The sequence below is a fragment of the Typha latifolia genome, chromosome 15 (genome assembly GCF_019914945.1).
Source record: "Typha latifolia isolate L0001 chromosome 15, TyphaL0001v2, whole genome shotgun sequence".
Taxonomy (NCBI): Eukaryota; Viridiplantae; Streptophyta; class Magnoliopsida; order Poales; family Typhaceae; genus Typha; species Typha latifolia.
The window spans coordinates 3,990,686-4,006,189 of NC_133100.1; the positions used below are offsets into that span (position 1 = coordinate 3,990,686).

The 15,504-nt window shown below is 35.4% G+C and overlaps 1 protein-coding gene across 2 annotated transcripts in view; it reads right to left on the bottom strand.

Annotated features, from left to right (window-relative positions):
- LOC140802076 (cellulose synthase-like protein G2) overlaps nt 1–12,620 on the bottom strand; it is a 30,656-nt gene extending 18,036 nt beyond the window's left edge. For both annotated transcript variants that reach the window (XM_073157503.1, XM_073157502.1), the window contains exon 1: nt 11,910–12,620. In XM_073157503.1, coding sequence (XP_073013604.1) covers nt 11,910–12,527 — 618 coding nt within the window. In that variant the 5' untranslated portion in view covers nt 12,528–12,620. The remainder of the gene's footprint in view (nt 1–11,909) is intronic.
- Nucleotides 12,621–15,504: the final 2,884 nt, after the last annotated feature.

Consider the following 15,504-nt stretch of genomic DNA (forward strand, 5'->3'; position numbering starts at 1 on the left):
GATCATTGATATGTGTGAAGCAAAATTCGTACTTAATGATAAACTGTCTTTCTACTTAACCAACATAGAAAATTGGTAAAATTCGTTGTTATGCCAAAAGAATTTGTATTTAAATTATGAACTTTCTTAATATATTTGAAGCATCTCAAACACTAGTAAAACAATTGATCTTTCATATGTATGAAGCAAAATTCGTACTTACAAATAAATTGTCTTTCTGCTTAACCTACATAGAAAATTGGTAAAATTTATTGTTATGCCAAAAGAATTCGTACTTAACTTATGAACTTCATTGATATGTTTGAAGCAATTCAAACACTAGTAAACAATTGATGTTTAAACACATCATGTCTATGGCAAACATGTGTGAACCTAAACACATCATGTATAAAACAAATTTAAGAACCTAACACATTATATATAAAACACATTGATTCCAAAACACTTCAAAGACACACAAAAATAAACACATGCACATTTAGATAGTTTGATACGCTGTAGCAGGTTACTATAAGCTTCCTACAAATTGCTTGGGGATTCGTGCAAGACCTAGAGTTGTGTCCTAATTCTTTACAATTCAAGCACTTCTTCCTTTGTACTCCTTGGTTTTCACCCTGCGACGATTTCCTTTTCTTCCTCTTTCGACCAGGTTGAAGTCTCACTAAGGGAGGTAGCATTTCAATCTCATTCTAGGGACTCGGTGGCCAAACTTCCCTTCCTGCAGTAGGTGGAATTGAGTCTGAATATGTAGCTAAATATATTTCTTTAGTGAAATATCTCTCGCAGAACTCATAAGGATCAAGATGCCTAAAGCTTAGAGAAGCAACACCGTGTGTGCATGGAATTCCAAGGATATCCCACGCACGGCAACTACAAGTTCCTTTTTCAATGTTCACAACATAACTTCCATCAAAGGTATTGATCTAGAATTCAGAAATAGAGGATGGAATGACATTCACAAATCGAGCATTTTCATGAGAAATGTCTAGAGCATCTTTAATTTTTTTAACCATACGAGTATTGCATTTTTCGGCAAGTGCCATTCGATTAAAATAGAATTCAGCTATCTTTTGTCTTGTCACCTTCATCAAATACTATACAGTGTAGAATTCAGTTATTATATTAGGATCTCTCTTTTTAAGCTCACGGAGGTAGCCTTACAATCACACTTGTAAGATTCCTCATAGCTAGCACGGATCTCTTCTATTGTCGTCCGTTTAGTTCGATATGCCTTATAGTAACCTACTGAAACACCAAATTTTTTTTGTATTTCAACTTGAATCATCTTCGGAGTGTATGCTTTAGTACTCTTTAGGATGTGCTCACACACTTCATTGCGTATGAATAAACTTGTACATTGCTTATGTTCCCTCCTAGATATACCTCTGATGTATGCATGTTGTCCAATAAGATAATTTATCCTGAATGTATCAACACCTGCTATCTTTATAGCCTTTATCTTCCATGGATATTCCTCTGAACTATATTGAACAAATAATCTTCTAAGGGTTAGTTTTAATAGGCTTTAATTTAAATCTACACATGATAGCAAATGATTTCAGTACTTTTGCAAACTCTAATGAGTTACGAAATATTTGTCCTATAAATAGATCATTTGATGTGATATATTGTGCCACTTCACTTAGAGGGGTTTCTAAATGTTGTACATAAGATTCTACATAATCAATAGTACTTGAAATATGTTTATTATCACCATAAGGTTGGATGCACAAGTTTGTCGGCACATCACCTTCATTGGTTAGAGATGGATGAATAGAATCAAAGATAGGGAATTATTCTTGAAGATTGGGATATGTTTCCTCATTTAAAGACGAATCAATACAATCAATAACATTTGCTGTGATAATATTACTAGGATTATGTACAGGAGAATCAATCTCACTATCGGGTACATACTGTCCATTTATGTCAAAGGGCTGGTCAGTAGGATGACTGAGAAGAGACGATCCTCCTGCCCCTAAAGTATCCAAATTAATATTGCTAGGATTTGAAACATTTGAAACAATAGGCAGTTGCTCATTCATAGAACTTTTCATATGGATTGTTGTAAAATAACATCAATAACATGATGATGTTAAAATATTAAGAAAACCCATAATTTAGTTACAATATTCGTAACTAAATTCATAGTTCAATTATGAGATTTGTAACTAAATTTGTCGTGCAATTACGAAATTCATAGTTCAATTACGAACTTAGCTATTATATTCGTAGTTCAATTACAAAATTCGTAGTTGAACTAATAGGTCAATTTCGAAATTTGTAGCTAAATTCATAATTCAATTGCGAAATTCATAGCTAAATTTGTACTTCAATTACGAAATTTATAGTTGAACTAATAGTTCAATTTCAAAATTCGTAGTTCAATTGCAAAATTGATAGCTAAATTCGTACTTCATTTACGAAATTCATAGTTGAACTAATAGTTCAATTTCGAGATTCGTAGTTCAATTGTAAAATTCATAGCTAAATTCGTAGTTCAATTATGAAATTTGTAGCTAAAATTACGAATTTCATAATTAAGTACGACATATGTTAATCAATAACGACTTTTATGTTCAATGTCATCATTAAATAAGCAAAAGTTATTTTCCTACATATGTTCAATGTGATCACGAACATAAAAATATTAACTCACCTGGATAAATCCTTCTCTTTCCTCGTTCTAGAAATTTGTATAGCTCGACAAAATAATGGTGACAGATCATACATCTCTATAACATCACTATCTTTGAAGATATCGACAAATATATTGTGGTTGTCCGAAGGGAATAGATACTTTCAAAGAGACTTCAAACTTACCTAGAGGGATTCGCATTACTTCGGAGAATTTTGACTTCAAATCTAACAAACTACACTATCTTCTTATACTTCTGTGAACAATGCAACCGCCTTCATAGTGCAAAAATCTCTTCTTATCGTCCAAAATAATAGCACCATTATAGTGCAACAAAACTCTCACATTATGGTCAGATAGATGTTCTATTCTTATGGATATAGTGAAGATAAGTTCCCAAATGCACAAATTAGAAGAAGAGGAAGAAGAAGAAGTAGCTCAATCTGTTCCTACAACGTCCAGTCAATCAACTTCATGTAAAAAATATTGATTTCTCTCTCTCTTTGCTCTCTGTCTGCATCATTTAATGCAATATTCGAGTACGGGAAGGGCAAAGTTGGAAGAAAAATATAAAAAAAGCCTCAAGTGCAAGGGAAACCGAAAATGACCCTAGGATGTCAAATCGAAAACCAAGTAGGTTTTCGGTGCAAATAATCCTTAAATTTATCCTATGAATGTAATTAATTTTCAAACCTAATAAATTATTATATTTTCACTCGAATAGATTATGATCGGATAAACGACTGGCTTCATACTACTTAAATATTTTCAAACTCTAAACCGCCCCCTTATTTGAGACCCTAGAGACCTTAATAGCAATGAGTGATGATTGATTGATGGACGTGAGGGATACGTGTTGGGTCTTTTGATAAGATGGTGAGTAGTCTTATACCCTAGGTGCCTTTCTCAAATTAGAATATATTATATAATTATGTATATGCATGTTTTGGCCTCTAGCATAATTATATGACTTTATCTAGAGATGATTTAAGATGAGCATATTTTATCATGCATTTGATTAGACTAATCTGGGATATGAATATATTTGTGATATATAGAGATGATTAGAAATCACTATAATATTATGAGTTTATATCGAGATGATCTCTAGCATGAGTATGCATGTGATATATTGGCATGTGGATGCATGTGTTAGATACATGGTTGAAAACTACAATGCATCATTGCTCTCTTGGCCTCTTTATCACCTAAATTTATGAGTTGCATGATCTGTTATAGTACTAGATAAAATACATATGATCTATCATTTAGAAGGAAAGCATGAAATCTAATTGATAGAATAGTTGATAGAAAGTGTGAGGATGCCCGAGCGGGTGCGAGGATTAGGACACGCTTGTGGATGATTGTAGTTGCGATCCTATGGCCTGGCATCCGAGGTCGTTTATTTGTGTGCGCAATAAACATTCGGATACATGTCATTCGCCAGGGTATATGTGGCGAGTTATCCTCACGTAGTTTCTATTAGCTAGAAGGGTGCTCGGTCTAGATGGATATTGATACTCTTAGCGGATGGCAGGGAATGATTATGATTAAGATACCCTTTACGGATTATAGGGTATGCTTTGAGCCTTCGGGCATATTAATGAGATCGAGTATCGGATGTTGACTGTGCACAATTGTCTAGTATGATGATGATATTCAAAGATGACATTGATGATTGAGATGTTAAGTAATGCATATGATTTCATTATCATTTAATATACCTAATTATCTGGTGGCCAATATGCATCATATATGGTTGTATTTGATATAATAGCATGCATCATATGTGTCATATTTGAGATATAGTTATGATGATGGTATGACATACAGATTTGGTTATACATTGTCGAGAATTATATAGTTTGATCAGTTATGACATGATATCTACCTTTTCATTTATATAGTATTTAGGATATACTCATATACTTATTCATGACATAATGCTCCTATGTGATTCATATTATTTAGTATATGATTTATGCTTTGTTTGACATCACTGATTCGGGGTAAGATCTATTCACTAAGTATTTTGCTCATGACTTTTTTTATTTCTCTTTTCTAACCCCCTCAGATATGTGGTACGTGATAGCGATTTGAGATATCTTGAGAAGATATTTAGAACAATGATGAGGTGAGCTATAGGTGCGAGACAGTATAGATGTTAGTTTATCTAGATATTGAGTTATACTGATGTATATTTTTGTATTCCATTATATTAGATCATGATTTGTATAATAGGAAATGTTGTACATGTCGGACATTATTGTATTAGTTGTAATTGTTGTATCTTGATAGTTTGTTGTGGCCTTGTATGGGCCTGTGTGTGCTCTGCCAGATTATGTAGTTGTGTAGTATGATTGTTGTGGATTTTGATATGGATATATTAGTATGTTTTATTTGATGATGTCCTAATTTATTTTGTAATTGAGTATGTGAGCTCAGAACTTATCTGTGCCTGGTGGCCCCACTCGTCCTATCACATGCGCCGCGCATGTTGTGTGGGCACGTAGATGAGCACGTGCTAGTTCCGGGCAGGGGCGTTACAATTCAGGTGGTATTATAGCCTAGGTTTAAATATGATCTGGCAAACCATCAAGCATAGTAGTTGCCAATTTTGTTTACGATTACGCTAGCAATCGATTTTTATGAGTTTAATATTAATTGATTGAGATAGATTTTTAAGTTATAATGTTGAGGTTATTAAGTTTGATGCTTGACGATATTGATAGAGATAATTAAGATATTGGTATATTGAGTATTTATCTAAGCTACTAATGAAGAGGAAGAAATATTATTAAATCATGCATTGATGTACTATAGCGGACATGTATTGATGCTGATGTGTTATAATCTATGGAGCGTAATATTGGAGATGGTATACATGTCCATATGATATGGTAGAGTGTAGAAATTCATAATCATGTGGAGATATTTATTTTATACAAAAGGATTATTATTAGTAAATTTGAGGTTATTTTGAGCAGAAATACCATATTTTGGATTTTTTTTTTATCTTTTTATGGATACACATGGGATTAGGAGATGATGTAAAAAGGTATATTTTTAGAGAGACATTGTGCGGGTTATAATTATTGATTATAGATGGATGATTAATATATTTTCTAGGTAAGAATAAGACTAGTGATGATTTTATATAGTGAAAAAGATATGAAGTGATACGATGGATGATTATGGATTGTAAATATAAAAGAATTTTTAGAAATTGGTGTGATAGATTGTTTCTGCAAGATACTGGTAAGTTATGATTATACTAGCAAATAGGTTGTTTAGTAGGACATGTTTGTCCAATAATATTGCTACAGGATTAATGTTTCTTTTAAATTCTTAACTTGATGATTACAAAGAGGATAATGAACATCACAAGGGTGATATTGCTAGAGATGTTAGGTTAAGAGTCATTTGAGTAGTAGAAATTAATATATAATTTTTTTGGATAATATGAAAGTGAGTTTAGTTTAGAAACTGCTAATTATGTGGATATGATTAAGTGAAAGAATGATAATGAGATGTACCATATAGGATGATAGTAATTTGCTAAGATGGTAGCATTATATACCTAGTATGAGACTAAAAAATGCATTACCGGTTTAGTTTTGGTATCAATTTAGAGGATAAAAATGTTATAGCATGCCAATTGTGTGTTTTTTATGACGTTGGATTTGAGTCGAAAATATGTAGACTTATATTAATTTACAATTATTATGTGGTACGAATGACGTTGTAGAATAATTTTGAGCAACGCTATAAGATTAAATTATTCAGTATATGTAATGGACTTGGTTCAGAGGATGTAATAAATTATTAAGTTAAAATTTTTGAGGTATTATCAAGTTTAAGTGATTTATTCATTAGAAATAAGATATGATGATTTTTTTGACATGAATATTAAATTGGGTATTATGATATTGTCTTGATGATACAACTAGAGAGGTATGTATATGTAACAACCTATCCCAAAAAAAAAATTTTGCTTGGCATGACGTGGCCGGCCATATTCGGGCTCGCCGCCGGCTTTGTCAACCAGGCCGGGCCAGCTACCTCCGATGGGCCCGCCAACGTTGCAGCTGCAGCGCCAATGTCCCTACCGCCTCTCTCCCTTTAAATCTCTCTTTCTCTCTAGGTCTCTCCCTCTCTCTCTATCTCTCTCCCTTTAAATCTCTCTCTCTCTCTCTCGCCCTCTCTCTTTCTTGCCCGTGGGCTTGGGCTCGCCGAAGCTGAGCTGCCGGCTAGCCACCAGCGGCTAGTGCCCTCCCTGCCGGCGCCAAACCTCCTCCTCCCTTCCTTTCCTTTCTTCTTCTATTCTCTTCTTTTTCTTCTTTCTTCTTTCTTCTTTCTCCCTTTCTTTTCTTCTTCCCCAGTTCCTCTTTCATGGCTGCTATAGTGCTGGGCTAAGCCCATCACTATAGCAAACAGTGCTGGGCCCAAGCCTAGTACTATAGCAAATATTTCTTTTCTTCTCCTTTCTATTAATTATTTAATTTATTTTCTAATGTTACGTAAATTAGATTATTTAGATAATTAATTATGTTGATAATTTACTCACACTAGTATAATTATTAGCTAAGTATTTTTAGTATAATAATTTATTAATTATAATTATAATATTTGCATATACATTTTATTTATGATTTACTTATTATTTATTAGATTAATTCATGTAGCCTTATTAATAATAATCTTATATTTATATTTATATTTTATATAACTATTTTTAGCATCTTGTTATTGTCTACTACTTTATATAAAATGAAATACTAAGCTTGCATATTATTTTTGTATAATAGGATAATGACTATTGTATGTAAAATTTATGATTAGTTAAATAAGAGTAAGCATTGCAAAATAATTAGTATTAATATTATCAAAATTAAATGTATCCTATGAATCTAATTAATTTTAAACCTAATAAACTATCATACTTTACTCGAATGGATTACAACCGGATAAACGACTAATTTTATGTTACCTAAATATTTTCAGATCCCGAACCCCTTATGTGAGACCCTGTGGACCCTGTTACCGATGAAATGACTCTCGGTTGACGGATGTGAGGGATATGTGGTGCTATCTTCTAATCAGATGTGAGTGTCTTATCCTTAGATGCCTTTCTCAAATTTGGTTATATTATATATTATGTACATGCATGGTTTGGCCTCTAGTATGATTATATGACTTTATCTAGAGATGATTACAGTTGAGCATATTTTATCATGCATGTAATTAGGTTGATCATGGATATGAGTATGATGATGATATATATATAGAGATGATTAGAGATTGAAGTCCTTTCTTCCTCTGGATAGAAGGACTTCGTCACTTCATTATGTCCAGATGATCTATAGCAAGAGTATGCATATGTTAGATATATGGTTGGAGTCTGCATTACACCATCTTTCTCTTAGCTTCTTTACCACCTAAATTTCTGAGTTGCATGATCTGTTATAGTACTAGATATATGCATATGATATATCATGTATTAGAAAATCATGAAAATACCTATGTATTTGATATGATGGTTGGAACAATATCTAGTCCGAACTAGTACATCACCATACTCTTAGCATATGACAGAGTATGGTGATGGCTGATGGTTGTACTCTTAGCGTATGACCGGGTACAACTATCATTGATATACCCTTAGTGTATATGGTATGATTTTCTTATAAGATACCCTTAACATATGGCAGGGTATGATTTATCTCTAGAGATGCTCTTAGCATATGATAGGATATGCTCTAAGCTTGTGGCATGATGTGTATCGAGTTTGTGACCGAGTATTGTAGTCCAACATGGTGGATGATATTCAAAGTTGAGACGAATGATTGTGATAGTAAAAGATATATAGATTGTATTTGGCTCTGACATATAAGATTATGTAGTGGTTGGCATGCATCATGCATCATCATTGATGTGACTAGTATCACTAGATTATGATTGTTATACATTATATATTGTTATATTCGGTGATGTTATATTATAATTTCATCATGAGATATATTTTTAGTTAAGGATATAATATGCTTCTTCATGTGACAATCTTGATTTCATTTATATTTATGTCATCGAGGATACACATATACATGCTCATACATGACATTATGCTTCTTTCTAATTCTTATTATCTAGTATATAATTTACTCTCCGTTTGGCATCACTGATTCAGAGTAAGATAGATTCACTGAGCCTTTAGCTCATGACTCTCTTTATTTCTTTTCTAACCCCCAGATATTAGGGTACATGGTAGAGACATGAGATATCCTAAGGAGAACGATGATGAGGTGAGCTATTTGTACGAGATGGTATAGATTATAGTTTATATAAAAATTAAGTTGTATAATTACTTGATATTTGTACTTCATTGTATTAGACGATGTTTTGTATAATGCAAGTCGGATTATATTATACTTTTGTGTTAGTGATTATAAGTTGTATCTTGATGGTTTATCGTGGCCTATGTGGGCCCTACTGGATTTTTTAACAGGTTTAACTTGATGATGTCATGATTTATTTTATGGTCTAGTATATATTATTGTAGACTTGGATATTCATATGTTAATAGGGTTATTTCGGTTAATAGTATAATTTATTTGGTAATGGATTATTTGAGCACAGGGATGTATATGCGTGACGGGCCCCGCCCAACCTGTCGTGTGCGCCTTGTGGGCACGTGGGCGTGCACGTGCCCATCCATGCCGAGCGGGGGGCATTACAATATATGACAGATATGACTATGCATTATGATCAATTTAGAAGTTGAACTAATTGCTTTGTAGGATAGTAATAAAAGAAATATGGAGGACTATGATCTTTCAAATACAGTTTATCGATGGATGTTTATTATACTTCTAAATGATAAACAAATATTAATGTATAGAAAATGATTATATTAGTATTTATATAGCCTTTGACTTATATGTTAAATTATTATTAGAAGTTATTAAGTGAGCATTTTGGAATGATGAGATTGATCTTGATAATTGTAATGACTTATAGGTTTGTATTTGAGTCTTAAAGTAAAAATATTTTATTGAGAGATAATAATTATAGGATTGATAATTCCATTATAATTGTAAAATGTTAATTTCTAATGAATTGCAAGGTTAAGGATGTGAGTTGATCTAAAGTAAAAGAAGATATATTATAAAGGTTGGATAGTTAATACTTTTGGAAGTCTTATTATTTATATGAATTAATTGGTTTCAAATGTTTTATTGAGGATCGTAATAGCATGAATAATTTGGGAGATTTATTATAGTAGCTTTATAGTTCATGGATATAACTTTTGCAGATGTATCTAAATTAATTTTATATATTTTTAATGATCAAATATGATGAATTAGTTAATTCTTAGAACTTTATTAGTTATACGATGACATGCGGTGCATTGAGTATATGTTAGTAGTTGTGTAAAAATAGATTGATATGATGAGCTGTGTGATATTGTCAATTTATTTACGAGACTGTTGGAATATTTGGGAATTTTATATTTGGAGCCGTGCATTTCTTGATTCGTGCGTGGTATCTTTTGGAGCCGTGCATTTCTTGGCGTCTTAATTTGACCATATCCGTCGTACGTAGAAGGATGATTATACGTCACAAAAAAGTTTAAAATATTCTTATTATAAATCTAAACGCCACATAAAAAGTTTCGGTGTCATCATAATCTTTGATGAATGTTTCCCGCCATTGTTGATGTCGTAGATATCACCAGTCGCCAGACAAATTTGACTAAATTGATAGGTGAGATGCTAAGCCATCTATCCCCGAATATATAATAATCACTAATACTGACTGTGAGAACCAAACATCATTTATTTAAAGGCTACCAATTTAAACCTATTCTTCTCTGTCTACTTATCCATCGAACTATTCTACATTTACTAATAAAGTGTAATTATCATTTTTCTCTTGAAATAATATTATTTTAATTAACTATTATTTCTCCCTAATATTTGTGTCCATCTATTATATGATATTTTAGCATTTTGACATAACATATTTTTTTAATCCACTACGTTTTCATGTCAAGTGAAAGATAATAATGACACTAGTATTCTGATACAACTCTGTCGAATTGGATCTACTCGCAGCATTGGGTTCATGGATGAGTCTATTTAGTTTATGTTTGCTTGAGAGTAAATCATTTTGCCAAAAGAGCGTTCGAATGCTAGGGACTTGCATTTGAACTCGACCGTTCGAACGCCTGCACGCGTTTGCAACGACAAATAACGATAGTTGCGCGTTCAAATGCGATCGGGCGCGTTTGACCGCATCGCGGCGAAAATTGTTGGTTTATTAGAATTTTAACTTGGTTGTTTGAGTCACAAGGGTGAGCCTCTATAAATATGTAGAGGAAACCTTAATTGGAGTTAATCTAATAATTGAAATGGCATTGTTGCCTTTATCTTCTTCTTCTTGCTCTAGTTATCAGCACCCTCTCCCACATCCTTTCCATCGCATAAGTCTTTGGTCGGCTTTCTCTAACTCCTAATCACCCCTCTTCTATAGCAACTTCTTCCCCTTCACTCTGAATGAATTAAGCTAGCACCTATCTAGCCATTAAGCTAAGGTTCATCCGACCTTTGGCTACTGTTCGGCTGATATCTCAAGATCTAGCCATCCAAACCCTATGATTTTGGATTCGTTGGAAAGCTCTATTTAAGGGCGACAATATATCCAAAATTCAGTAAGATCCAACGGTTAAATCATCCGCAGTTATCTTCAAAAGTCATATCTTTAAAATAGTCCAAAATCGTTACGCATCAGATCAAGATTGTTCGTAACATATTCTAATTTATACTACACATCCAATTTTTATAAGTTGCCGAAGGTACTTTATTCGAAGTTAAAAGTATAAAAATAACTACTCTAAATTGATCTAAACTCAAGTGGATAGTATCCAATTATGTACAAGTCTACAGTATTTTTTATATATAAGCCCTTTTAAATTTTGGATAAGAAAAATTGTCCTACACGCGGTCAATACAGCCATAGTAGATGAACCGGGACCACAAAAATTCTACTTGGCCCCTAGGCCCTAGCACAACTATCAGCCAGGCATTTCCAATTATGTAGTCATTATTTCAGCAAACAGCTAGCTAGATGGGAAATAAATCAATAATATTGTTACTCGCTATTCCGATATATTCAATCTATGCCAGCTAGTAGAGAATCGAACTTAATTTGCAGAGCAGATCACTACAAGAATCAAGCAAGAAAGGATACTAAATAAATTGACAAATCGTACCTTAATTCTCCGACGTTCTTCTAAAAACTCCGTGCTATCGTTACTCCCCTCGTTACTTCCCTCGTTAGAGAAGTAAGTCTCGGCGCGCCTCACCTCTACGTTATTCCTCTTGCAAAACGGGACCCACTTCTCGGCGAAGGAATAAGCCCTCTTCGTCGCGAACAACGTGATCGGCGATCCGCCGTCGTCCGATATGTATACATGGAGCTTATCGGCAGGGTAATCGAGAGCCATCGCCGACAAGACCGTGTTCATCACCTCCACCGCCGGTTCCTTCTCTGGATCTGCTGTTACTATGAACACGTCTATGGGCGGGAGGCTGCCGTCCTCTGGTAGCCGTTCGGGGAAGACGGTGCGTGTGACCGGGCGCAACCGGAAGGGCTGGGCGAGGGCCCAGAGGAAAGCCAAGAGGAGGTCGGCGAGGAAGAGGAGGAGCCAAGATAGAGTGGCCGGAGACCACGGGTGGAGATAGAAGAGATATTGGAGACGGGAAGCGCGGTAGTAGATGACGGCGAGCAGGGCCGATGAGTGGACCAGGATTTGGAGGCGGTTGATGGTAGCGATGGGCTGATCCACATGGCTGATTTGGAGGGGTTGAGGGTTTTCATCTCCTCCCATTTTTGAGATTGTAATATGCTAAGCTAGATACGTGTGTATTTATGCGCTTCTCTTCAATTATTGCAAGTATAGAGTAGAAAGTGGCTGCTTTGGATTAAAGAATCGAGCGAATCCTTTTACATTTTTGCCACGTTGTTGTTGACTTTGCCTTATAAGTATTTCATAAATCGGCACAAACCAATCTTGTTGAATCGCGTAAAATTAAATATAACATATTGCGAAAATATAAAATTAAGTACAACTTATTGCAATAATATAAAATAATTAATATGTCATAATGAGATGGTAACAAGTGAGGCAACGTTCGGTTTGTGTATAAGAATTTTTAAAGATAATTTTATGTACTATTATTTAAATACAAATACAGTATGTTTATAATTTTACTTATATTTTATTGTTTAATTGTAAAATGTAGATAAAACTGTAATGATGATCTTGAATAAATTTATGTAAAATTTATGTTTGATTATTAACCTGTGAATGAGTGATCAATAAAACCATTTTAATGAAAAGATAATAATGCTTTTATAATAGATAGTAGAGAACAAAATACAATGTGTCCATGATCTGCCTTATTGATTTCATTTTGGATTATCTTGAACTTGAATTAGAGTAATGTTAAGAACAACAATCATCTCATATTTTCAATTTAGTATTAGTAAATCTGGTGGGGACACCACTTTTCGTCACATTTATTTTCGTACGCACAAAAGGGCTTCACCCATGGCCCTTTGGCTTAATGAGAGTTATGATTAGTCACCTTCTAGGGCTATTTTCGTCGTTTGTCTTTTACTTTATTTTGCCTATATAAAGGCTTGTAATAATCTTTTATGGGTTAATGAATATTTTTGAGAGTTTTTACCTATTGAGTGTTTGTTGGTGGATTTCAACATCGGTAGATTCCAACACCCCGATTGCTGGATTCCACGGGTTTGATTATTTTTCCCTACTTTTTCTTCTCAACACTACAATCAAGACGTTGTCCTGCATCAGCTATGGTATCAGAGCAGATCGTTTCCTAGTTTATGGATGCTCCACCACCTAGTATCTACGCAGCGCCTCATCTTTTCTTCGTCAGATCAATCGCTCCACGAATACTAGATCGCTACGAGATCCGTTCCTTGATAACATTAGGATCCGGATCCGAATTACGCGAGGAGATCACCCTCAAGCAGGAAAACAATAAATCAATACCATCACTAAATCTCCACACAAGGAGATAATCACAGGTAAGCTTTATTCAATAAATTTTCTTTCCCCATTTTAGATTAAAAAAAAAGCTCTCTAAAAGAGAGAGAGAAAAGAAAAAGAAAAAGAAAGAACTCTTTGAAAAAAAAAGAGAGAAAAAAAAAATTCCGAAATTCACTTTATTTGTTTCATCTTTATCTTTAATTTTAAATTTTGAAATTAATTTTAGAAGATATTTTTTTATTTTTCTTATTTACCTTTCCTTAATTTTAGGAAATTAGTTTCTATAATTTTGGGATTAATTTCCATAATTTTGGGAATTAGTTTCCAAAATTTTATGGATTAGTTTCCATAATTTTGGGAATTGATTTCCACAATTTTAGGAATTAGTTTCCATAATTTTTAAAAATTAGTTCCCCTAATTTAAGAATAAATATCTACCTAACTTAATCCCAACCAACCCAAACCTAAACTCATTAACCCACTAGCCTAAACCTCTCCTCATTCCAAAACCCAAAGACCACTAACCAACTAAGCCCACCAGCCTAACCTAGCCCATCTTTTAGCCTTAGTGAATCACTAGACACTAGACATGATCAAATAGCCCAGCCCGCCCGTGCCCGGCCCGACCCGGCCCGGACCCGGTTTAGGCCCAGCCCGGCCCGAGCCCAAACTACCCATGGGCCGCACGGGCCAGCTCTTTGCCCGCCCGACCCGGCCCGAAAGCCCGCCCGTTTGGCCCGCAACTAAGCCCGCCCGTTTGCTATAGTACTTTGCCCTTCTGCTACAGTAATTTACCACTGCTACAGTAAAAATATTTTGGTATTATACCATTTTGCATTATTTTAAGCACACATTTAAAAAAATTTAATTTATTTTAATTTTTTTTAAATGGAGGAATATAAATATATATTTTTTAAAATAAGCTAATAGTTAAAAAATTCTAAAAATAGCTAAAATATGGTTGGGCCAAGTGATTGGTGGGTCAGGCCGGCCCGGCCCGATCGGTTAGCCCGATCTCTCACGGCCAACGGGCGGTAATCTGCTAGACTATTCTAGCCCGCCCGAACTCGGCCCGGCCCGAGTGATTGGTGGGTCGGGCCATGGACAAATACTTAAGCCCGGTTGGCCGGAAGAGCCCGGCCCAAACCCGGCCCGGCCCGCCCGATGATCATGTCTAGTAGACACCTACCCAAAACCGACCCGTTTACCTACAACCCAATCTAAACTCATCATCATCTTCCTCCTCTTTAGCCCCAGCCGTCACTTACATCTATCATCCCATCTTCCTCTGTTCGCCGACACTGCCGTCGACCTCCACGGATGACGCCACGGCCGATTTCCATGGCCCTTGCTCTGTCGTGCCACCATCTTCACCACCACCACTGCCTACCGCTGCCCCTGCAGCCCTTGCCAAAGCCACCGCTACCGCAGCACCCTCTGCTACAATTTCCTGCCATAGCCGCCCATCCGCAGCCATCTTTGCTGCTATGACCACTACTGCCACTTCCACCGCCCCTACCGCAACCCATCTCCACTACCGCCGCTGCTTTACTATTGTCTTCGTTGCAGCCCCTGCGCGGTCCTGCAACTGCATCGCCGTAGCCGTCGCTGCCATTCTTGCAGCTCCCTACCACCGCAGCCGCTGCCGCTGTCCCTACCATCACAATTGTCGCTACCATTCTTGTAGCTCCCTGCCATCGCAGCCGCCGCCGCTGTCCCTACCACCACAGCCGTCGCCACCGCCGCTGTTGTCGGATTCCGGCCACTGTTATCATGACCACCCTCT